Source organism: Corapipo altera, unplaced genomic scaffold (genome assembly GCF_003945725.1).
Source record: "Corapipo altera isolate COAL_440 unplaced genomic scaffold, ASM394572v1 51, whole genome shotgun sequence".
Classification (NCBI taxonomy): Eukaryota; Metazoa; Chordata; class Aves; order Passeriformes; family Pipridae; genus Corapipo; species Corapipo altera.
In genome coordinates this window covers 8,434,538-8,460,377 of record NW_020884892.1, presented here as the reverse complement: position 1 = coordinate 8,460,377, position 25,840 = coordinate 8,434,538, and the positions used below count along the sequence as shown (strand labels likewise).

General features: G+C 44.0%; 1 protein-coding gene across 5 annotated transcripts in view; it reads left to right on the top strand.

Annotated features, from left to right (window-relative positions):
- ZHX2 (zinc fingers and homeoboxes 2) overlaps positions 1-23,501 on the top strand; it is a 75,940-nt gene extending 52,439 nt beyond the window's left edge. For all 5 annotated transcript variants that reach the window (XM_027645733.1, XM_027645731.1, XM_027645732.1 and 2 more), the window contains 2 exons: positions 14,388-17,075; positions 22,239-23,501. In XM_027645733.1, the coding sequence (XP_027501534.1) occupies positions 14,573-17,071 (2,499 nt within the window). In that variant the 5' untranslated portion in view covers positions 14,388-14,572 and the 3' untranslated portion in view covers positions 17,072-17,075; positions 22,239-23,501. The remainder of the gene's footprint in view (positions 1-14,387; positions 17,076-22,238) is intronic.
- The last annotated feature ends 2,339 nt before the right edge of the window (positions 23,502-25,840 follow it).

Here is a 25,840-nt window from a genome sequence, read left to right as displayed (position 1 = left end):
GGACAGTGTTTGGGTTTGTGGATTGCAGTCGTCAGGGGAGTGTTTCTGTCCCAGCTACGGAAACCCAACTCTGTGTGACAAGGGGGAAGGATTGCACTGCGTGCCCAACTTCTGGCACGAACAAAGGTCCTTTGTGGCCATGCCAGATTTTCCCAGCAGAACTATTACTGTGCACAGAGGGCAGTGGCTCTGCCCTGTGACAAATTGCAGCAGCAACGGATACACAGGGAGGAAGAGGAAGCTTGTTTGGTCCCATGATTTTCCAGGGGGAAAATGGCGTTTGTTTGCCTGCCTGGTGGACGCCCTGATTTGTTTGGTAGGGACACTTAAACTGTATGCAGCCACCTGAAACTTCATCATACTATAGGGCAAGACAGGCCTTTTCCCCATGAGTAAGCACAGTTTTTAAAAGCTTCTAACTCTGGGAGGGTTTTCTCTTCCCCCCCCCAATTAGAAATTGTATATGTAATCTTTGATTTTCCTAAGGAAGATAAATATTTGATTGGGAGCATATTTGTTGGATGACAGAAGACAGTGGTACTTAATTAATAACTTCAACTCCAAGCAAGTTTTAATTTCACACTTCATAGGGTGTAAACATGTGGAACATCAGTGATGCTTCAGGTGGCTTCTGGTTTCTGATGGCAGACAACAGTTGGTATCTTTTAGTCTTATATGCCTTAAATGCTCGGTAAGCTGAGGACAGTGTCTTCAGTGAAGGGAAAGCATGCAAACGTGTCAAAGGATCTTTCTGGTCTTGCTGTTTGTTATCTCAGCCTCTTCTGTGGAACATGTGGTAGGTCCTCTGTAACACAGTTTATAGGATTATACTAGAGCAAAGTGTTTTGTATGGGTGTGACGATTGGGTGCTTACAAAGAAAAGAGATAATTAAATCACTTTGAAAACAAAGTGTGGAGATAAAATTTGAAGCCAATAAGGGGAAAGTGATGTGCAGAAGTGATCTGATAGGGTGTTACAAGAGATGAAGTACAGCAGTTTTAGTAAAAGAACTTCAACAGGCACAGCATGTGATTAGGATGACAGAAATCAAAGTAGCTAGGCATCTTTTAGAGGGTCACTTTTCCAGAATTTGACCTCAGAGCTGACTGAGGAACTGACCAAGGGATAATGTGACGTATACTAGGAATTCTCAGCTTGTATCACCAACAAGCAGGAAAAATATGCACACGACTGAAAAAGGTGTGAGTCAATGCTTCCAGGGCCTCCAGAGAGAAAAGAGAACAAGTATATTGATGGTGCCCACAAACTTTGTATGAGATGGTATTGTCGTGAGAAGATCATGATTACCTGGGAATCCTCCCTAAAATACTTGATTTTTCCACAGTTCGGGCAAAAAGATGGAAAGGGGAAGAGTTCTTGTGCATTCAAGCAAAGGAAGACCAGGAGGAATAGTGTGGTTTTGCTAATGATATGCTTTGCAGCAGCTGCAGAGAAAGGTAGCTTTTAGCTTGTGTAAGGATAGAGAGAGGTTTGGCACCATCAGTAGGCGAGCTTCTTTCCTGTGTACGTGCACCTGGCCCGATGGGTGATTTCTGAGAGAGGGCAGATAGTTCAGACCTTTGATAATCAGACTTTTGCTTCCTCCCATGAGCCTCCTGGTGAGAGTTTTGGTGGTTTTGTGACTTTAGTGCTTGTTTGCTGAGACCTATCTAAGAGTAACAGCTCCTTTTGCAGGAGCTGTTAAATCTTTTCCACTTGTGAGCCAGAAGGATAACCTGAATTTACTGGAGAAGGGAGCAGCCTGTAGCACAAAAAAACCTTGCTGCAGTTTCCAGCCCTGCTGAAGACCTTGAGTGTAAGACATGATTTTTGCACTGTTGCTACCCAGTCCCTTCTGGTGGCAGCAAGCTGTAAATTGACTGGGCCATTGAACAAAGCCTCAGCCACGGTCTCTTCATGCCTTAATTGCCCGTCTGAGCAGTGCCTTAATTCACAAGCCTGCTGTGAGGATAGGTGTCTTAACAGCTGTAAAGCCTCCAAGTACTGGGCCAGTGGGATCCTCTGACTACCACAGGTCATTAACTATGTAAGCCAGACTCCTACGTGAGAGGAAAGGACCCAAAAAAGATACCTGTTTTACATGGTGGGTGGAAGTCATGTCATTGCTTTTAGAGAACAAAAGCCTCCAAATGTGGAACTTACATTTTCCATGGTCTGATAAGAGGCTGCTTTTGAAACAGTCTTTCCTTTAAGCAAGTAGAGCACAACAAAATATAAAGTGCAACAAGATGAGAATGAAAGTTATTTACACCAAGATATTTGCAATGAGCCTCAGCAGAACCAAATTGCTCATCACCAGGAAGCCGAGACTGATGCATAGCACTGCAAGTATACATGCAAGTATTCTTCTAAGCACCTCATTCCACTTAACTGGCAGCAACCACCTTTCCTGCATGTTGCTTTTTGTCTCTGTCTTGGTTGGGAGTAGGGTCTGACTATAATTGTGGAGAAATTGTGTCAGGTTTGAAGAAGGAGATGGCTTTTCCTGGCAATTTAGGGGTTCATCTGTATCACAGGAGTCTCCTAAACAGAGATACACGTTGGGAAGCACATGTTCATCATCTGCCAGCAGTGTAAGGTCATTCATCTGAATTTGTCTAGTGAGTGGGAGACCTGACCTGGCTATAGCCACACGCAGCATGGGTGTCTGCAGTGTGCTCCCCAGAGCCAGCAGCAGTACTTATATGGGGTCTGTTTGCACATGGCAAACAGAACGTGGCATTTTGACAGGGGGTGCCTGAGGTTTGCCTTCTCGGTTCATCAGGGTACTGAACCGTGTGAGTTAGTGCTTAAAACTAGAGCTGCCCTGAAGTGCCTTGGGCATTAGATTTGTTTGGTATTCTCTGGCTGAGTTTGGAGGACACTGGGTGTTCAGGTCCTCTGAAAATTCATGTGGCAGTTTTTGGGGGTGGCTTTGTTTTGAAAGAGGTGTGTTAAAATTCCTGCTTCTGGAAATGTTGAGGTGAATGTTGGGCTGCAAGACACTGCTTTGTACCCCAAACCCAGCTTCTGGGCTTCCTTTGATAGTGTCTGGCATTATAGCTCAAGAGTTTCCATTCAGGAAGTGAATATTTTTAATTGTTACGGTTATAAGCCAAACCTGATGTTTTAAAAGACAAAATTACTGGATACTGAAGCTTTTCCCAGTGGTGCAAAGGTTCAGACTGTATAAGCAGTGTCAGTCTAGATGACTTGAAGGGACAGCTGTTGAGTTCACTGGTGTGTAGACGAGCGGATATAGGGAAACAGGGGCAAGAGAGAACAGCAGAGTTTGGGAGGCACAGGTAAAACCATGCTGTGAGAGGGAGATGTTATATTAATCTGCTTGTAGTGTTTTATCTTTTCATCTGTATTTCTCCTTGGGGAACGTGAAGATACACAGAGAAGCCCTTGGGGGGGGGGAAAGGAAAGAGGTACAGTGATTCATCAGCTTCATAAATCACAAACCATATGCGGTTTTTCTAACGCATCATGAATGAGTCAAAGGGGGGAGGTGTGCAGCTGCAGACAAACAGAGGTTACTAATGTTTTTTATTAATTGTTGAGCTCCTTCCTCTCTTTTGGGACTTCTGTAGGCTTCTTCAGTGCTGCAATTTTGTTGAATGAGGCTGATGCAAAGGCTGCTTCCCATATTGGACAAATAGAGTTGGCCAAGCATCGCATAAGTCTGTGTGTATTGCTTGTCTTGTTCTGACAGGACATCCTAGTCACATAGATTTCTTCTGCTTTCTTTTTCCCTCAAATCAGAACACTTCTTAGAATTGGTCACCGAATAGTCTGATGGCCTCAGCCTTCACTCATTCCCCTCCTGTTGGGTCCTTTGGGCACTTTTATCCCTGTTTCTTGCTCTGATGTGTGCCTGTCAGAGCCAAGATGTAGGGGCTACTTGTTGAGAAGTGAAAGCTTTTATTTTTTGGGAAATTTAGAGCTTATTTCTACCCTGTAGCCGTGCAAGAGGGATGTCCAGAATGTACATCTGCAAAATGTGCAAAAGCACTCGTGAATGCCTTGATCATTTTATTTGGAAAGAGTTGACACTCAACTGACTAAAGTTCTGCTGTGGCTCCCAGAGCAGAAAAATGTGATGAGGGAGCTAAGCAGTGTGAGAAGTACTAAATCAGGAAAATTTCTGTACTGTTGCTTGTGTTTGGTAAGCATGTGGAGTAAAGAAATCAAGTGTCTTGATTCTGTCATAGCCCATCTTCTTTCTGTTTTGGAGGCATTTAACTGATAGATTCTCCATCATAACAAAAAATCTGATGAGTGAGAATGTGTGTGTGTGTAAAATATATATAGTAATATTGAAGTGTACCCTGTCTAGGTGGCAGTATTATGGAATGATGGATGACACAAAGGAGAAAGGGGACCAACGTTACTGTTAAGATGTTTGATCTAAAGAAATGGGAAATGATTACTAAAAATTGTTCTAAGCAAAGAATACCCCCCTTTCCCAGAAAAAAAAAATTACTCTTTTTAAAAGCATATCTGAAGAGAAATGAAGCTGAATGTTTTATTAGAATAAACTAGTTTTTTCCTGCATAAAATCAAAGAGATACATCCAGGTTTTACCCACATAGCTGAAGATAGTGTCTATAGATAACTTTTGGGTATGTATCTGTGAGTCTCTTGTCCTCCCACTATATGATGCTGGATAAAAACTCAATATGAAAAATTACTTAAATCCAGTGACTTTAATCCAGTCCAATTATGAGAATTCAGTGAGTTGCAGAGACAAGTAATTAAACTAATTAGAATGGATGTTTTTATAGCATTTCTATTTCTCTCTTAAGAACTTTGTTGGTCTTTATTTCTCTCTTATGAACATGCAAGTACCCACCCTAGGAGTAAACACTACTGATTAAAGGAGATAATTTTGATAGGATACGTGACTATTATTTTGGAGCTCATTGCCCCTGGAAGCCACCAAGGGAGGGTGTTGGAGAGAGATTCACTCCCCCTGCAGGTGTTGAGAACATTTGCTGATGTATCTGACTGTACCTTGCATGGGTGGTTCACGCATCTTCTTGGTTGGAAGAGGTCAGTCTGTATTTCTTCTTCCCAAAGCAGAGAGCAAGACCCCAGGAGTGCACCCACTGTCACCTTCTGGGTTTTAAGTGTGTACAGTCAGAGCTGCTACTGGGATTTTGGGTCCTTTTGTGTCCCTGAGAATCTGTGACTCCAGAGGAGGGCACCAGCTAAGCCACATGTTCATCAAGACATAGATGCAGGTGCCTCTGACAGACACACACACTACAAAGAAAAAAAGCTTTTCCCAGACTGCACCACTATCACAACCCAGTGGGAGCTGTAGCACTTGCTGATCAGTTTGCCCACGTGCCCCGTTTTGTGTGCAAGCTGTGTGTTTTCAACCCTTTTTTGGAGGAGAAAGCAGTGTCTGGGAAGCAAGGAAACCTAGATTTTGTCCCCACCTTGGCACTCCAGTTCTCTCCCTCCTGCCCATTGTTTGCCCTATCTGCTCCAGTGTGTACTGTCCTGGAGAAGGACCATCTCCTGCCTACCCTGAGATTAAGGCTGCTGTTATATGTGAAGTAAGTGACTTGCTACAATATAAATATTCTTTCAAGGCCTGAACCAGTTTGTAAAGTGCTGTTTTTCATCACAAGTGGATTATTCTAACACTTTTCCAGAGAGCAAAAAAAGCTATAAAGCCAGACCTAATCCAGTTTTTAGTCTGAACTTAAGCCTACATTTAAAAAAGGAAAAGAAAGTACAAGCCAGTGATTGCAGATTGGTATTTATAATAGAAAATTCACAGCACACAATGTTCAACTTCACCTTCTCTGGGAAGAGGTTGGCCTCTCACGTTCATCCCACCATTTTCCCCATGTCTTTGGCTTTTTGCAGCATGAATAAAAACATTTTAGTTCAAAAGAATAGCCTGTGAGTAGAGTACTTTGAAATAAACCTGTTCCGTGGTCCTGCCACACAACCTATTTTGGTCAAGCCTAAGAGGGTTTTTTTTCCACAAATACCTGTGTTTTTCAGAGGAAATTTCTCTGTCTCTACACAGTGGTTGCATCACAGCTTATTTGTTAACATTAAAAGGCAACTTTAACGTGATTAATTAAGACATACGCTTCTTCAGGGTTTCCTACAACTGTTGGTGTCTTTTGAAACCTGTTTCATCCTACCCTCAGCCCACCTCCACTGAAACCTCGGATTTTTTAAGTGTTTTTACAGAGTCTCTCCATGATTGTGCTGTAGAGGTGCATGGCAGAGGTGGGATGTGTGCTGGATTTGCTTCTTCCCCCGTTCCTGTGTTGGCGCGCAGTTTCACAGGACATGTTGCTGGGGGAGTCAGGAGTCCTGGAAGCAGTTTGGTTTACTGATGGCCTTTGAAAGGTGTGAGTCTCTGGTCCTTAAAAGAAAGAAAAATTATCAATTGCTGATTCTCTGTAGACAAAAATTCATGGCCACAGCACCCTGCTACAAATAGCTATGTGGGAATTATTTTTATAATTAGAAATGTCTACACCAACATATGCAAATTGAAAATGTATAGCACTTTCAATTTTATTTTTTCCACATACCTGCAAAAATTATTGCTGTAATGATCTGTATACCTCTCCATTAACTGTGGTTTATTCAGCTTGCAAAGAACTGCAGAAGTGTTGAAACTCTAGGCTGCTCTGACTTAAATGCTGTTTTAAAAGCTCTGCCCTAGTTCACAAAACCTGTCTTTCTTTCTATGATTTTCTTTTGTAAATTGTTACAGTCCTAATCCATCATGCAGCAATTATTTGCCCTGGTTAGCTTCTGCTTATTGTGCTGCATATAATTAAGCAATGTTTTAAGTGTTTTATCACAGTGGAGAGCAACAGCATGTTTTTTGCTGTGCTAGCTGATGTGCTTTTTGATATTACTGTAGCAGCTGCATGCTGAAAACAGTTGTAAGGAAGGAAGAACATCACCCTAGGCACGTTCCTTTTTTGCACCGTGAAATGTCTATTTCACCTCTCATCCTTGTATCTGTAGGAAAAAATATTACTGCAGCCTTAGTGAATGTGAGTTCAGTGTCTCTGATATGGAGCAGGATAATAGCTCAGCTCTGTGTTTGCATTGCTGCAGCCTTTGTGGGTGAAGAGCAGATGGTCATGGGGTGTTATGATGTTGTCTAGTAATGTCCATTAGTTTCTACTCTGCTCTGAACTCTACGAGCATGACTTCTGGTCAGCTGCACAGGTTGGAGTCAAGTGTTAAAAGCAGAGATGCTCACAGGGACACACACAAGCTTGGAAGGTTGTGGGAGGGAGAGGATACCATCAGAGCTAACCAGAAATGAACAGATGAGTGAGATCTGTCGTGGTGTGGTTGGTCACATGCCCTGGAAGGGGTGGAAAATTCTTCAGCTCAAGAAAAAGGTGGTACAGGTGGTATCTGCTTTAAAAGCAACCTGTGGTGTTTGCAAGGCACTGGGCAGCAGGACCTGGCTGGCATCTGAGGGCAGAGTGTGGCATTCATGTTGAGGTTTGCTGAGATCCACTTAGTTAGTGATAAAGTGGGGATAGTGCTGCAAAAGAACCCATGGACTTGAAAGATTTGTGCCCAGCAGGTCCTTGCTTGAGCTCTGTGCTGCGCACTTCCTCTGTCATTTCTGCTGTGTCCCTGGGCTGGGGAAGGGGTGTGGGAAAGCTGCAAGGAGGAGTTTGTATCTTTGTGATATTGAATGTCATGTTCAGACAGGGGGTGTGTGTTAAATTACATGGGTGGAATTTGCAGTTGCTTGTCCTGCATAGCAAAGAGGATGCTGTTTGTGGAGACTGAGCTCCTAAGCAGTAAAGCAATAAAATACTTTCCCCCCTCTTTAAACATCAGCCAACCCTTGCGAGTGAACACCCCTGTATTTCTATGCCTGTTTGCAGGTATCTTTGTGGTAGTGGTTTTCCCATTGTTCATTTTTTCAAATAGGACCAGGTACTGGGAACTCTCTGCCAGCACAGGGCAGAGCAAACCAACACAGTGAGATGAAAAATAAGAAAGATTTTATTGGCAAATTACACAAGTGTCTGTTAAGTAGTTTTGAGGGTTTTTTTCTGGTTGGTTTGCTTGTCTTTAAAAGCAGGGTATATCTGTGAGAAGCAAAGATCCATTTGCACCTGCTAGGGGGTTCAACCTGTTTCAGCCTCTGTATTACTTTATTCCAGCCCTAAGCTGTAAGCAAGATGCAGCTTACATCTGCATGTAAGTCGTGATGTTTCTGGTGCGCTTTTTCCTTTCTGCAAAAGTTAAGGTTTTTAATTTGACATCTCTTCAAATTTGGCTTTTTGACATGTTTTCAAATTTGGTGATCTTTTAGACAGCCTTTTTCAGACTCAGTCATGTTTTGGGGTATTAGGGAAAACAGGCAATATCTCACCCTGTGTCCACACTGTCCTACCACTTCCCCAACCACAGGTTTCAGGGTTTTGACTGATGCTTTGTGCTACCAAGCTGTGTCCCAGCTGCCATGGAAAATTCCTGCTCTGCCATCACTTTGGAGGAACCTGTGGGAACACCACTGCAGAAAAGGAGTTCAGTTTCTACACAAATATTTGCCTTTTGTTGTGGGGGAAGTAGGATATAAAACTAGCTATGTGCACAAGGTAAAGATGAGAGAGAGTGAAAAGATTTCAGTATTCAGCAAGAGAAAGCTTTTTTAATGTATTTTTTTGCATCCATTAGCATGAACCATACAGTTTGTTGCTGGAAGGTGGCATAGCTACACAGCCAAAAGTTTTCCAGTGCCATCCAGGCCCAAAAAACATGGTCTCTTTTCCCTGTGTGATTCTCTCCCCCAGTTTCCCAAATCTGGGGGCCAGGTGACCAGATAGGAAATTTGGCATTTCCTCAGTCATGCACAGAGTGCCATCGAGGTCCCGCTTCAGTCTCTGAGGCGTTTTAACAGGGTTTGATAGGTCACAGGACTGTGGCTGGATTATTTCATTAATTAAACAAATTTCAGAAATTAAAGCCAGATTAGAGCCTCACTCATAACTGCTGAGACACACTTTTGGGGAGATAGTTTTAAAAGAACATGTTGTCTCTGACTTGTGTATTCCCATCCTGGATGGCTTTGCTAAAGCAAAACAAATGGAAAGTTTTTGTTCCTGCACATGGCTTCTCTGAGGTTTGTGTCGCAATGACACATTCTGCTTGGAGCCAAGCACTTTTGTTTTTCACCTGGTTGCCTTTTTCTGTTTTGTGAATTTGCTCATTTAAAAAGAAAATTCAAAAAAATGGGTTGTTTTTATGTTTCCAACCCCGTGCAGTATGGGAAGATGAGCAAAAGATGTGGCAGGTGAGGACTGACTTCCCCCCATGCCCAGGGGGGAATGGCTGCTCACAGAGCCAGCTGCTGACAGCACCCCTGCACTCCACGCCTGTGGCACTCCACACTGGCAGCAGCCCTAAAAAGAGGTCATTTTTCCAGGGTCTTGTCCATAACAAAACAATAATAATAGACTGAACAGAGCCAGCTCTGGGGATAGAGGTTGACCTGACCATGGTGCAACCCTATTCATTGAACATCAGATATGGATTTTGCTCCTTGACAGGATATATGTGCTGTGGACACAGCTCAGGTGATGAAGTGTAGCTTGGGTTCCCATCAGGGTGTGCTGGTTGCTAAGCCATTGCTGTAGGGTAACTTCTCATCTCCCTGCAAATTTTGGTAGTCTTTGCCATCTGCAAGTAAAATCCAAAGGTTTGTGGGGTCAGGTTTGCCTGCCTGCTGAATTCCAGTGGAGTGACAGCCTGAGAGAGCTGCCTCACTCCTGAATCGGAGGAGCTGAAGTGGCATCATTTAGCAGCTTTGTCAGGAGCAACACCATGTATTTAAAACTGTCTGCTGGGGCTTTGATGTTCTGGCAAGCAGCTCACGTTTGAAAGCTGTGGGATGCTTCCTATGCTTTCTCTAATGTCCTCAGATGGGATGTGGCAGGACCTGCAGATGTATATGATGCAGCTACCGGGGGTCTGTCGTGGGGAGGGGGACCCATCCTCCTTTGAAACTGTATTGTTTTATGCCAAATGACATCCCTACTGAGGTCCTGGAAGGGCCATAGCTTGGAGGTCCAAATAAACCCTTCTTGGTTATGCAGTTGTTGGGCCTCTTTTCCTCCCCATCTTTCAGGGTGTGGGTTGAAGGGACAGAGACAGTCTCTATATGGTTATCAGCACCCCAAACTGCGCATCTTGGACTAAAAGTCATTTGTTTTTTTTTACTGACCTCCAAAAAGCAGCATATGGTGGATAGTGATTCTTGTGTGGCAGAAAAAACTATTCAAAATATAGGGTTAGAAAACAGCAATTAGACATGCAGAATAGAAGATGTAAGAGAAACAACAATCTGTACAATTTTCTAGAAAAACTGTAGCAAACAGACTTTATTTTTCCACCCACTTATATATGTTTTGGAGGGACCTTGGCCCTTCCTCTGTATGAGAACATCCTTGTTTGGGGCCAGTCCTCCTGTCCTGAGAAGAGTTGGGAGATCAGCTCAGCAACTGAGTGCAACAGAGAGTTTGCTGAGCATTTAGAGACTGAGGAATTCAGAACATTGAGTCTGACTTTTAAGAAACCTTTAACTGATTCAAAGTGTGACCTAGATTGCAGACTATCCCAGAATATGCTGAGTTGGAAGAGATCCATAAGGATTATCAAGTCCAACTCCTGGCCCTCCGCAGGACCATCCCCAATAGTCACACCATGTTCCCAAGAGTATCATGCAAATGCTTCTTGAACTCTGTCCCACTTGGTGCTGTGACCACTTCCCTGGGGAGCCTGTTCCGGTGCTTAGCCACCCACTGGGTGAAAAACCTTTTTCTAATATCTAACCTAAACCTTCCCTGACACAGCTTCAGGCCATTCCCTTGAGTTCTGTCACTGGTCACCACAGAGAAGAGATCAGTGCCTGCTCCTCCTCTTCCCCTCAGGAGGAAGTTGTAACTGCAATGAGGTCTCCCCTCAGTCTCCTCTTCTCCAGGCTGAACAGACCAAATGCCCTCAGCCACTCCTCACATGGCCTCCCCTCAAGGTCTTTCACCATCTTCGTTGCCCTCCTTTGGACACTCTCTAATGGCTTAATATCTTTCTTACATTGTGGTGCCTAAAACTGCCACAATATTCAAGGTGAGGCCACCCCAGTGCAGAGCAAAGTGGGACAATCCCCTTCCTCGACCAACTGGCAATTCTTTCCCCAGTTTGTACATACATCCAGGGTTGCCCCATCTCAGCTACAGAATCCAGCATCACCTTTTGTTGAACTTCATATAGTTTGTGATTGCCTAGTCCTCTAATTTATCAAGGTCTCTTCTCCACTCTTCCATCCCATTGTTTTATCTTTTTGTTCTTAGCCTTTCTTCTTGTGGAGGAGGGGGGGATATTCAGTGAAATATAAATAAGTCTTGCTCTGTCTTTGATGTCTTTTGAATTTTCTTCCTTTTGCGATGTTGCCACATGAATTTTGCATGAGGTCATACGTTAGAAAGGGAGCGGGTGCAGCTGTGGCCTGGGAGGGAGAGCAAGCCACAGAGGAGTATCCTGGGAGCCATGGCTCCATCCGGATCTTCATTGCCGTGGCCCAGGGCACTGCCTTACACCTCCCTTCCCTCATCTGAGAAAGTTAGTGTCACAAACGTAGTGAGATCTCCAGGAAAGAGTGGGGTGACCTGATCACCTTCACTCTGTTTCCAACAGCAGTTGGGCTTTCAGAGCCCATTCTGCCCCCTTCTCTTATCTTTTGACCTGTTTCAGCCAAATTTACTATAAGGGAAGAAACTTCAAAGATAATTCATTTTCTGCAAGTGTGATTAAACATGGGTGACCAGGAAGATGGGTGTTTGGACAGTTGTGTGTTTGTCTCTAGCTTCTGATCCTTTCCTAAGTGGGACAGATCACTGCCAAAATGTCTGCAGAAAGATAATTGTGAGGGGAAGCAGAAGGGAATTTTGAAGGAATAGGTGAAAATGATAGAGAATATTCTGTATAATCCAGTTTAAAGGTCAGTCAACACAAATCTACAGAAAACCAGGCATCATTTCTTCCACTGTTCATCTGCTTGTTTATTATTAAAAGGCAGAAGGAAAAAAGGGAAACAGAAGAGGAAATTTTGGCTCAGAGGTGCTGACACTTTGGGGAATGGTGATGACAGCACCGATGATCCCAGTTTGGAGGGAAGTGACACTCTAATCCTGACCGAGGCAGAGCCATAAGCCTGTGGCCAGCCCCCATCTCTGTTTCATGGAGCTCAGCAAAGATGCTCCATTTCCCAGAGAAGCACACTAGGAGCTTAAATGCACCCCTGAAAGTCAACCAAATGGTCTCATGCTTCACCACATCAGAGCAAGTGTGCGGGAGCATCACTGGTCTGTGTCAGGGCTGGGCAGTGCAGGAGTGGCAGTGGCTGTGAACACAAAGCACTGTATAGATATGCTGAGGCATCTGCACTGTAACAAACAGCATCTGCATGGCATCTTGTCTGTGGTGTGTTTGGTGTTTCACAGCTTGTGTTTCACCAGAGCCGTATCTGTGAAGGTGCTGCATGGAGAATTCGCATATGAAGTGTTTTGTGTATGGAGAATTGCTTCACACTGGAGTTTGAGTACATGGAGCTGGAAGCTGCCATCCCTGCTCTTATTCCCAGCTGGAGGTGCTTCCTCTGGCAGTATATCATTTTGAGTTTCCATATATACAGAAGTGGTATGATCTGTGATGGGCAGAGCAACAGAAATGTGCTCTAGAGACCTGCAGAGTATTCCTCAGCTGCAGACAGAACCAAGAAGTTAGCAACTGCTTTTACAGTGGCTATTTCTGACTCTCATGCCAGGGCTTAAGCAAGAGGAGAAGGCTCAGGGACAGCATTTGAGTGGTTATAAACTGCTGATGTGTCCAGATGTAACTACAGTGGAATTTTATTTCATTAGATCTTTATATCTTGGATTCTGATTGCAGCTTATCATTTACAGGCTTCACAAGGAGAAAATCTGCATTTGGTTAGATATGAGATGATAGACTAACAGAATGGTTTGTATTAGAAAGGACCTTTGAAGATCATCCAGTCCATCTTCCCTATAATGGGCAGGGACATATTGCATTGGATCTCTATTTCAGATTCTCCATTTAGTACACTTCTACAGAAATCAGTGCAGGCCTTACCCACTCTGCAAATCTCCACTTTCCAGCCTCCCTCAATTTGTAAACCCCAGTGCCTCTCCCACCCCATTCCAAGTACTTCTTGAGTTTTCCATTAAGATTGGGAATTATGAAACCAGAGACCATCTGATCAGGAAGAATAGCAAATTGGATTCAGTGATAAATTAGAAAAAGCATCCTGTCAAATAGGGAAGTGACCTTTTTTAATCTTCTTTTGATTAATGAAAATTTTGACAGCTAAATTCCTCTCTTTCGCTTCACCCACTCCTGATGAGTGCAGGTAGATCCTGAAACAGCTAGTGTAGTTTTTCTTCATGCTTTTGTTTGACTCATGTTGGCATCAGAACCTGTTTTACAGAATTCTTGCATTTGGGAACTCCCAAAACTACTTGAACATATGAATTGTGCTTTAAAATGTTTTGGGTTTTAGTTGTTTTTTTTTTTTTAAATTCTGTAGAGAATAAAATGCACAAATTAGGACTTGGTGAGAATATCACAGGAAGGGACCATGTTTAAAAGGTATCTAAGGGCTTCTGATACCTTTGGTAGCTACCTCTGTCAATGTTGAGTGAAAAGTGGTGTTGTAAGGAAACTTTTCTTCCAGAAAACACTTAATAGGCCTCCACAGATCGGCTGCAGTTTCTTTGAGCCCACTTTTCCTTATGGCACAGACCTTAGGAAGTGTTGATTTGCATTAACTCTTCTTTATGCCTTTACTTTTACAACCAAGGCAGGCTCTATAGCTTTATTTAGAAATCACCCATCATTAGTAACCACAGTCACTTAGTAGACATATTTACAAGGTAAGTGACAGTGGGAAGTAATTAAGTTTAATATAAATCACACTCAATTTCAAATCTGCAGGCTTCAAAATAATAATTAATAGAAACTGTGGCTTCTATAAAAAGATGCAGTATTTATAGTAGTATCTTCTTTCTTTTCCAGCTAAACACATTGAGTCTAGTGGAAATTAAAATCCCCTGTCTGTTCATCTTATTTGTTTCGAAGTCATTTTCTTCCTATGGTGCACTTCATTGCAATTTACCCACTGCTTTTATTCTTCATGGGGAGATTTTTGACTCTTAATATGATGATGGGGAGGAGGAAGAGTTTGGCATTATCCAAAATACCCTTACAAATGCACATACAAGCTGTGGCTTTCTGATAAATGTCTGTTAAATCAGTGCCTGACAAGGTGTGCTTTGTTTCACAGGTGTCATGCAGCTGACAGGTCCACTCGCGGAGCTGATGGTCACAACCAGAGCAGAAATTCATTAAGCAAAACAGAGTAAAATAATCAAGGTGTTTTGGAGCTGTTTGCAAGATCTACTGAGTTGGTTGCTTATCCTGTCAAAACAAGACACCATTTGGGGCAACAGTGTGCTGCCAGTGGCTGCCATGGCCAGCAAAAGAAAGTCGACAACTCCCTGTATGGTGCGAACTTCTGAAGTCGTGGAGCAGGAAGGCGCCGAGGGTGTAGAAACTTCTAAAGAGAAGGGGACTGGCACACCACAGCAGGATTCCAAAAAAACCTGGCCTTCAGAAAACTCAGTCAAAGACTGTGAAGTGGTTGAGGCAAAGCCCCCAGCTGAAAATCAGTCTAAGAAACCCCAGGGTGGTTATGAGTGTAAGTACTGCCCTTACTCAACACAAAACTTAAATGAATTTACAGAGCATGTTGACACTCAGCATCCAAATGTCATTCTCAACCCCTTGTATGTCTGTGCTGAATGCAACTTCACAACCAAAAAATACGATTCTTTATCTGACCACAACACAAAATACCACCCGGGAGAGACTAACTTTAAACTGAAATTAATTAAACGCAATAATCAGACTGTTTTAGAACAGTCCATTGAGACCACCACTAATGATGTTGCTGTCACGGGTGGGGGGCTAGAAAATGCAGAGTGTGATGATTCACTTCATGGGGGAATTAGCACAAATAAAGTGCCAATGATGAAACTGGGAAAGCCTAAAGGGGAAACCAAGAAGGGATCCAAAAAGCCAGAAGAGGGAGTTATGGAAAACCACGTGGATGGTGCTCTCCCCCGTATCATAACTGAAGCCACTGAAGCTATTGCTTGTATAAATGGAGACCTTCTCCAAGATGTGTTAGCCCACGTTATGCCCTCTGTACAGCTACCACCAAATATCAACCTTGTCCCCAAGGTCCCAGTCCCTCTGAACAGTACCAAATACAACTCTGCACTGGACACTAATGCAACCATGATCAACTCCTTTAATAAGTTTCCGTACCCAACACAAGCAGAGTTGTCATGGTTGACAGCAGCATCGAAACATCCGGAAGAACAAATCCGAATCTGGTTTGCTACGCAACGTTTGAAGCATGGTATAAGTTGGTCTCCTGAAGAAGTGGAGGAAGCAAGAAAGAAAATGTTCAATGGTACTATCCAGGCAGTTCCCCAAACCATCACTGTCCTACCAGCTCCTTTGGCAACTGCAAAAATGCCGCAGCCCATCATCCAGACAGCTTTGCCTTGTCAGATACTGGGCCAGACTGGTCTGGTTTTGACTCCTGTGTCAAATGGTTCAACTGTTTCCTGTTCACCAATTACACTCGCTGTTGCCCCAAACCAGGGGCAAAAGAGGACAATACAGACCTTATCAAGTGCCCCAGAGGCCAAGCGTCCTCATGTAGTTCAGGTGCCTGAGATTCCTGCCAAGCTGACAGCTGTGCCGCTGACACCAGCCAGTGAACGGAAGAAGACGAAGGAGCAGATAGCAGAGCTAAAGGCCAGTTTCATGGCAAGCCAGTTTCCTGACGATGCAGAAGTCTACCGGCTTATAGAGGCAACAGGTCTTTCCAGGAGTGAGATCAAGAAGTGGTTCAGTGACCACAGGTACAGAAGTCAGAGGGGCATTGTGCAAATTCCTGGCGATGCTTTAGGGAAAGATCAAATAGCACCTTCAGCTGGTCGACGTGGCTGGTCATTTCACCCATACACAGATTTCACTCCCCAGAGATTCAAAGAGATAACCCAAGAGCAGCGTAGGGCCCTTGAGGAGAGTTTCCTAAGATGCTCTTTTCCTACCCAAGGAGAATTGGACAGGCTTCGAGTGGAGACTCAGCTGAGTAGGAGGGAGATAGATTCGTGGTTCTCTGAGCGGAGAAAGATAAGGGACAGCATGGAGCAAGCTGTCTTGGACTCAATGGGATCATACAGAAAAATTAAAGCAAAAGGAACTCCCAATGGTGCAATAAGCCAGGCAGAACTTCTGAGTGGCTCTCAGCTTCCTGGTGCGTTATCTGGGTCCTCAACCACATTTAAGAAAACACAAGAGCAGATTCATCTGCTGAAAAGCACATTTGCAAGGACCCAGTGGCCATCGCCCCAGGAGTATGACCAGTTAGCATCTCAGACTGGGCTCACAAGAACTGAAATAGTCCGCTGGTTCAAGGAAAACCGGTCTTCACTAAGAACAGGGTCACTTAAATGGATTGACCAGTACCAGCAGCAGTATGCTGTTGATGGTCATAACAAACAAAGCCAGAAAAAGGGCTCCAAACATGCTGAGAGTCCAAAGAACGGTAACGAGGTGTCTCGTCAGCATTACCAGGATCATAAAAAACTGAATGAAGAGAATGGAGGTAAACCAGTGGTGAGAGCAAAAAGAGACTGTGAACCACTGAAAGACTCTTTGTTGGGGAATCAAGGAGAGGGTATGGACAGGGTGGATTGCAACAGCCACGACGGCCACGGCAGCGAGGAGAACGAGGAGCCGGCGGAGGTGAACTGGGTGGAGGTGACAGTGGGTGAGGACGACGCTGCGTCGGACTGTACAGACAGCTGGAGCCAAACGGCACCCGAAGGCCAGACAGAGCTGGCAGACTATGACTCTGAAAGTATATCTGGAGACAATTCCCACATATAGACAGGTAATGCTGATGGTGCCCTGTTTCTCTGAGCCTGGCTCTGTCTGGGTCTGCTTCCAGCATCCTGTAGCCCCTCTTCAGTATAAATCCCTGGAACCCATCCCTGCTGGATCCTTGTGCCTGCTGGATGCCTGATCAAAAGGGAGACCCATTCTGCTTGTGAAGTAAAGCCAGCTATGTGGTAGCAGAGGAGTTAGTGCCATTTCCTTTGTTTCTTGTCTCCTTGTGGGTTAAGTCCTGGATAAGGGAGATTTTTCTAGGGTTTTTTTCAGTAAGTGATTAAACCTTAAACTTTCTGCCTTTAAACAACCTATGAAACCTCTGCAGCACTTGATACAAAACAATACCAGCTGAGCCACACAAAGAAATAGTAAGTAACACTAGTTGCTAATATCCCCCTTGCTAAAAGATCATTGATCTCCTGTGAATAGAGGCTGTGACTGTTTTTGCACCTCAGGTCCTTCCTTTGCAGCATCCTGCCCTGCTTGGAATAAAAGGTCAGTGGGGGAAGGGCCCAGGACAGAGATGCTTCTTTATGCAAAAGCAAGCAAAAAAAGAAAAATGTTGTGGGGACTAAAGTGGCTCATGCAAATGTGCTCTCTTGCAGGTGAGAGCTGTCTCCAGCCTCTCTTTGTTCTGCTTGCTCACACTAGAGGCTTAGGAAGTGCCCCAGACTAAGCTGTGTGGGTGTTTTAGCAGCTCTTCTTCACAGGATCTTGAATTAAAAAGCAAGCTGCAGGGCCTTGCTTTAAGGGGGGGTTGTACCATCTTTCACAATGTGAAAGGATGTGTTATTTGGAGGTCTGAAGCCTGTTTCTGATCGGAGTTGCACAGGTATAAATCTGGAGCAAACACTGTCAGCATTTCTTGACTTGCATGTTGAATTGAGTTCACTGGAGCCTGTAACATTTTGTGCTCAACCGAATCTGTCTCTCCCAAACTGGAATTTCCTTAAGCTAGAAGTTACCCTACAAAAAGCTCAGCATCCTGCATTAACAGCCATAGTGAGAGAACACCTGTTTTAGAAGGAGTTAGTAGTTTTCTGGTGTCTAAAATTAAAATATACTTTAGCATTTCTTTTTAAAGAAAAAGAAATACAAAATACAAAATCCAGGCAGGACTGATAAAGTGCCTCTACGCTTGCACTAAAGACTTTACTGTTATAGTTGGCAGTATTTGGATTGAACTGCCGGTTGCAGACATGCAGGTTTTGGTAGCAAGCCCTGCTGACTAGCACTCCGTTTTCTCCATGTGCAATACTTGTCCAGAAGTCTCCTGGGACATCTTCTCTGAGTTAAAAAGGAAAACCCTGCAGTGGTATTATTTTTAACTATGAATTGTGTCAGCTAATGTTGAGAAATGTTATGACATCTATATAACAAAATACGTTAAAGCTTCAGACTGCAGTGCAAGGCACTGTTGTGCATTATCCTTGCAGAAGTTGGTAATTAGGGATATGAGTAACAGGTGGCAAAAGCACAGATTAAAGGAAGAAGGATGTGGGAACCTTGGCTGGAGGCACGCTGGGGTGCCACTGTTGTACAGCCACATAAGAAGGGAGAGACAGGATCTGATCTGCCTTTTAAAATCAAATGTGTGATGAATAAATGCACTGTGGGATTATTTGTTTTCAGGATTGTTATTCCAGATCATTTCCTCTTTCCAGCTATGAATATTGGTTGTGAGGAGAGGGAGCAGACCAGGGGTTAGGAGGGGGAATGGGGAGGAAGGTGGGAGCTGGGGGAGTTGCCTGAAACCACTCTTTCTCACAAACCTGTTGTACTATGAAACAAGGCTGCAACAGTCCTCTTCCAGCAGCATAGGTTTGGTGCCTGCACTTTTGTCAGTGCAGGTATGTTGGAGTGAATCTCCTGCCTCTGTGCCCTGGTACAGATGCTGACCATAAAGCTCCAGGGCTTTGGGGGTGCTCAAGTGTTATCAGAGAGGAATTTTAATAAGAACTTTGATCTCAGTTAAACTTTTGCTGAGTGATCCTTTGATGAGGAGCTTTCCGGTGGTTGCATGTAAAATACACCTACTGAGAAAAGGTGCACTGGAGCAGGACTTCTGCTGCAAACAGCATGCAGTAAGATCAGAGGACATTTTGTCCCGCTCTTTGCTTGTCTCTCAGCATGCTGGCCTGGGGACTTGACAAAAGCCCAAAGTCTTTTTAATTTTCCTTTATTCTGCCTGTAAGTCTCAGCGCAGAAATGCAAGTGCCTTCTCTCTGGCACCCATGTGGAGGCATTATCACAATTATTGTGACACAAAATTTGGAAGCTTTATATCCCACACTGGTGGGACCCATGGAAAAATCTCAGCTACTGTCTCCCTTTTCCTTAAGGATAAGCTTTCACTCTTTGTCCAGAAATATTCAGCTAAAGCTTTGATGTTCAGCTAACAATGTGTTAAGTGACATTCAGGTATGACTAAACGAAAGACTGTGCAAGATTGAGAGCTTGTTTCTGCCTGTTTTCGTATAAAAGCCTGATTTTTCCTAACATCATATTCCTCAGGTACCATATGTAAGAGGTGGACTGAAGAGCTGACAAGGGACTTCTCTTGAGTCTCACACAGCCACACTTCCTGGGTGAACCTTTCACTGCTGAGCCCTACATCAGGCAGAAACATGCTCCTTTGATATTGATGCTGTTGCTATTTTGTCAGCTTGATGTACATAGTCTAAAATGATCATTTGTTGGTGATTGATCTCCATACTCCTGTTGGCTAAATTTGTGTGCAGCTTTTGTAAAACCTCATCTCTTCCATACTGTCTTGGTCATTCTCTGCTCTGGTGTGTAGCTTCGAGTTTCTGGAACTATTGGAGAGCATTTGTGTTGCAGCCTAGACAGACCTTAAGCCTTAAAAAATTGAGTATTTCAAAGCTGATCCCTGTTCAGCAGATTCTGCTTCTGCTGCTGCTACAACTAGAGGAAGTTTCAGAAGTGCCTGACCTCCTTGAGAGCAAGATGCATGCTGGGCTCTGAAGTACCATCTCAGAACTAAGAAAAGGCTCTGTTACTAAGTCCATATCTGAAGCTTTTGGCAATACTGGATTTTTTTCTGTGGAGCAGGTCAGGTTTTCTGAACACTGAGGCTGAGAGACCTGTCCCCATAGAGTAACAAGGCCCTCAGGATGTTGAGTGGCTACTGTCAGGTGCACTGAAGCCATCACTGAAAATGTTCCAGATGTTGCATCATGCAACCTTGTGTCCCCCTTGTAATATGGCCCAACTGTTCTGTCGAGAGTACTTTAGATCCCTTTCCATGAGTATAAATATTCCTGTCTTCCTACAGCACGGGTCAAAATTATGTCTGTTGTCCCCATTTGTGCAAAACTGACAAACAGAAACTGGTCCTAAATTAAGTACAGCAAACTACAGCTCAGGAGAGCAGGACCAGAGTGTGCCTGAGTGGCTAGCAGCTACTGCTGGCTTTCTTCATGATGTTGTCTCCCTGTGGGGTTTTCCCAAGATCAGAGCTTTTGGTTTTTTTCAGAATCATAGTTTTTCCCCACCACCACCACCTTTCTGCAGTAAACTGTCTTTTTTAGAGTTATTTCATGACCTCCATTTTTAATCCTGAACCTTGCAAGATGTAGACACTAAAGTTTATGGCTCACAGTGGGAGCAAGGTAGGTGGACACCCTGGAAGATGTGTGCCCTGCCTCTGGGTGGCTGTGACCATTGCTCTGTAGAGATGTCCCAGAAAAAAAAAAAGTCTGAAGGCAGTTGCCCCTTGCAGATGCTGTATGCAGATGCTAGGCCTCAGAGGTAGTCTGGTTTCTTTTGGCATTTCCAACCCCTTCTGCACTGCTACAGGAGCTGAGATCACATGTTTGCTGGTGGCACAATATGTTCCTTGGTGTCCAAAACTGGTAAAAGGTAACAGCACTGGGGCTTCTCTTGCTTTCTGCTCAAGTTTTCACTCTTCTTGTGGTTTAGGGTTTCATCTAAAAGGCTAGCTACAGTGCCTGTTACTGGTGCTGTGCTCCAAGGCACCATCCTGAAGTAAATCAGTGTAGGATTGACTGCTGGTTTTTGCAGAATTTGGGTCACCCTAAAGCATTTCAAGGAATGAGAATGAAGTAGGGAGGATGTGCTTTTTTCCCTGAAACCAGTGAGGCGCGCTGAAGACCTAAATTCTAATGTAATGAAGGACTTCAGGGGGAGATGCAAAACCCAACGCTGCAATTAAAATTTTCCAGTGAGTCAAGAGGAGCGGGGGCCTGTTTGAGGAAAGGTCTCAAGGATGGGGAGGACTTTTCCCCTTGATGTTGGTGCGAGCCAGTCCTTTTCCTGGGTGTGACTGTGTTCTCTGCGTTGCAGATGCCAGACAGAGCTCACTATTTCTGTGGGAAATAACAGACCAAATAGCAACATCTATACAAGGTGTGAAATAATGGGTTAGTTCAGGTTTCGGGAAGCACTGCTGCAGGATGGGTGAGGAGGATGGTGCAGGAAAGCCATCCCATGCAGCTCCAGCATGAGTGGATGTTTGCACTTCTTGCACGTTTACACCTGAGAGGGGAAGCACATGCTGAACATAACCCTTGTCATAGAGCCCTTGCTCTGTGCTGGGAACTGGGGATACATGTAGATTGGTGGCTATCTGAAGATTGGGTGTTGGGGGGTTATTTTTTAATCTCTGGTCCATAGTGCAGCCTTTATGTAGGTGCAGGAGTCATAGCAGAGCCAGGGAGCTGCTCTGCAGAGCACAGGCACATCCAGTTTTTTCCATTGTCTTGCAGTTTGTATCATTTTCTAAAATAGTGCAAAACAAGAAGTATTATGAGGGACTTTACTGGGGGAGAAAGACCTGAGGTCTTCTCGGTTTTAGCACTACATGTCCTGTGGTCACAAAGTAACTGCCCCAAACGTGTGCACATCATCTTTGAGTCAGTGTGAGAATCTACCGAGTCAAGGCTGTGTATCCATGTTAGAAATCCATAGGGGATTATTAGCTGGGTGTTAACATGCAGCAAAACTACAGCACCCTACTACATCAGGCTGTGGTAAGGATAGACTTCAGAGTACAGTTAATAGAAAATACAGTGTTACTGTGTGTGCAGGGATGTAAACTGGAATACCATGTTAGTTAGCAGCTAGTTAGTTAGTTGTTCATAGTGCCTTCAAAAATAATATGCTACTTTTATAATTTTTGCAGGGGTACTCCTCAGCTGCACTGTCCTGACATTGGAGGGGAAATGCTGTCTGAAAATAGAAGACGACTCTATTTTCCTCCCTGGGGTGAGATAGTGTGTTGCGACTCCAAGTCTCAAGCGCCACTTGTGGAGGCACAGCGAGAAATACTCTTGTGGAGTGTCATCATGGAATCGTTGATAGTGCCAAAGTCCTACTACTGCATTTCAAAAGAAAAGAAAGATAAAAGGGTCCTTGTACATAGATTTCTCTTCAGTTTCTCCCCCACCCACTTTCCTGCCCGGCCTCTTCCTCTACTGGAACAGATTTGTACAACATGAAAATTTTGTTAATTTTTTTAATAGATGCAAGTTATTCTTGCATATAATGCAGAATTTTGGGGTTCGTTTGGGGGAGGGAAGTGTCTTTTGTGGGGGAGGGAGAGGAGAATTTTTTTTCTGAAGTGTTTTAAGACAGAGTTGCAATCTTTTGGCGTCGTCTTGGTGCAGATCAGCATCTGAGCCCAGATCCCCACCCCAGTTTACATTTCAGCCCAGTTAAACATGTTCTGGAGTGGTGGGTTTTGATTTTTTTCCCCTTGTTGTTTTGAATTTTTTATTTTGTTTTATGGCCACCTGCTACTGGTCGAAGTATTTAAATCTCTGCTTTTATATGTGCTCCTACAAGGCAAGTCTTCTCCAGCTCCTGTACTTTACTTTTTACCAGCCAGCCCCAGCTGTGGGTCTCTAAAGATTTGGCTAGAATGCCTTTTTTTGTTTTGATTTGCTGGGGTTTTTTAGCACTTTTTGTTTAAACTTGCAGTACAACCCCCAGAGGGGTTGGAGTGAGGAAATTAAGATGCTTCATAACTCAAACTTGTGTTTCTTTGGCTGGTACAGTGATGGACACCATAACCGGCAGTCTGCCCTCCAGCTTTAGATGTTGTAGCGCACAACAGAAATTTCTTATTAACCCTTACCACTAAATTTTTAGGTCGATCCTACGTTCCTGATTGCACTTTTTTCTTTTTTTTTTTTTTCAAATACTGCTAATATGGATTTGTGTGAGAGTGTCTGTCCGTGCACGTGAGGAGGAAATGGAGAGAGAGCAGGAGCCTGGGTGCAGGAGCCGTCCGGTGCATTCCTCTGATGAGCTGGGTTTGGAAAACTTGCCCACCTTTCAGTACGCTGCACAAATAGGTTGCTAGGGAGTTTGAATAAATCTGACTTTTCTAACTTGTTGCTCAGTTGTTGTAACTCAATAAAGCAAAGGCTAAACATTTTGGTAACTCCTTTCTCATCTCTTTATTTTATTCCATTTAAAATCCAAACTCATCCCAATCTTGGTGCACAAGGACTTGTTGCCTTTAGAATCACAGTTAGGGTTTTAACTGGTTTTGCAGCATTCAGCTTCCAGTATTCAGCTCGGCAAACACTGACCAGATTGAAGTGAACTCAGTGAATACTGATGTTCATTCCCTCCGTGTCAGTCAACTCCTTCCTGCAGGAGGGATTTGGATCGTGCTTGGGAATGGAGAGTTGGGAAACACCTTTTATTTTGGTTGCAGTCACAACTGAATGAATGAATGAAGCCATTCTTGTGACTCACCCATATGTAGTTATTTTTATTAATCATCAGCACAACATTTAAGTATTGAGGGAGGTTTACAGTGGGTGGCAGCAAGCACTCAGTGACTTTTCTTACAATAAAGTTGTCTGGTTCATTGATGAGGAGGAGTGACTGCATGGGACACCACTTTGCTTGCTGCATTTGTGTAACAACAAAATGTGGGGAAATGACATCAGCTCCTCCATGGACAAAGGCTGACAGAGGATGAGTCTGCACATCTCCCATCACACAGCTTAGATGTTGATCTCTGTGGCAGAGGCAGAGGCCAGTGCAGTCATTTATGTACCCCCACATGGGTTGTCAGATCAATGGGTGCAAGCATCAAGTGACCAATAGGAAAATGCAGGACTCTGTAACTGAATCTAATAGCCAGTTTTGTTTGCTTTGCTTACATGAAAGGATGCTAATATTTTAATTACCCTTATGAAGTTTTTAACGGCCACTTGGCAGCTTAATGTTCCTGTTTGCATCTCTCATGTCTGATGCATGTTGTACATCTGTGTGTTTGGAGCACTGACTTACTTTGCTTAACGCCCAGGGAGCTCAGCAGGAGATTTAGGAGGAACAAGACCCACCTGGGTCTTTCTGTATTTGAACATCCCAGACGCTGTGGGATTAAGGCCCATGACTGGGGCTCTTTAAGATCTCTGCAATTCAAGTGAAACAATAGCGGTGGCCTCAGAGTCTGTCATCACACAGATAATAAAGCTGAAGCTGTCCCACAGCAAACAAACAGGCTTGCAAAAGACTGGCACAGTCTTTGCCAGCAAGGGCAGACCAGTGGCACCAAGGAGGTTTGTGCAGGCAGGTGGTGGTGTGGCACCAAACCTTCAGATGCCGGGCCTCGTTGGGGAAAGCCGAGCCCATGTTTTGTCTCAGCTTAAAGTAACCTGTGTCCCCCCAGAGACTGCTTCAGTGTGGCTGCCAGAACGGGTTCAGAAACTGAGCATTGGAAGCGGGCTTTGTTTTTAATTAATAGGGACACAGTGACTGTGTTTCTCTGAGAGTCCCAGTGGCCAGGGACAATCAGGACATTGTTTGTGCGTGGCGGCCATTAGGGATAGGCTTGGGCTTGGGGTTTTGTTCCACATGGATAAAAACAGGCTGCTAATACAGAATTTCCTCCTGCATGGCCCTGCATCCCCCGTGGAGGACCCTGGCATTGGCACCATGGTGCGTGGCTGTGAGCAGGGCCTTGTGCCTGGCAAAGTCCTGCTGTGAGGAGACGGCTCAGGACAGCCTTTCCTGGGCAGGGTCCCCCAGGATCAGCAGTCCCTGGTGCTCAAGTTTTGATTGACATCTTCCACCATTAACCTAAGTGTTTTGAAATATTCTAATCAGAAAAAAATCTGGTTAACACAAAAACATGCAAAAATGAATCAGATTTTTGCACATGTGCAATACATTTTTTTAAATGTGACTTGTAGAAAAATCCATCACTGGGAAGTCGGGAATGACTTGAATTAGGTGGCCTCTGCTTCCTTAATTTAGTCTGCTTTTTGCTGACAAAAGGATGGATTTTTGTTGTATAGACACATTACTATTTCTGCCTAGTCCATAAGATACTGGGAAGCTCCTTACCACTGTTGGAGATCTGGGGACTCCAAGCACATAACAACACAGGTACAAATTCAGACAGGTCAGACAGAAGCCTTATTAAATGTCAATAGGGAGAGACTGCTCAGACAGTAGAGAAGAAGAGCATCACTGAATAGTTTGGGTCAGAAGGAACCATTTAAAGATCGTCTCATCCAACACCACTGCTTTGGGCAGGGATATCTTGCACTAGATCAGGTTCTTCAAAGCCCCATTCACCCTTAGCCACGGGAAGTTTTGGGGCACCAACTTCAGCGTGTATGACCTCCCTGTAGTCTAAATGATTCAGTTTTCTCAAAAGGGGGGAAAAAATCCTGAAAACAAACAAACAAAAAAAACCCCAACCAACCAAACAAACAAAAAAACAAACCAGAAAAAAACAACAAACAAATGAAAACAAAA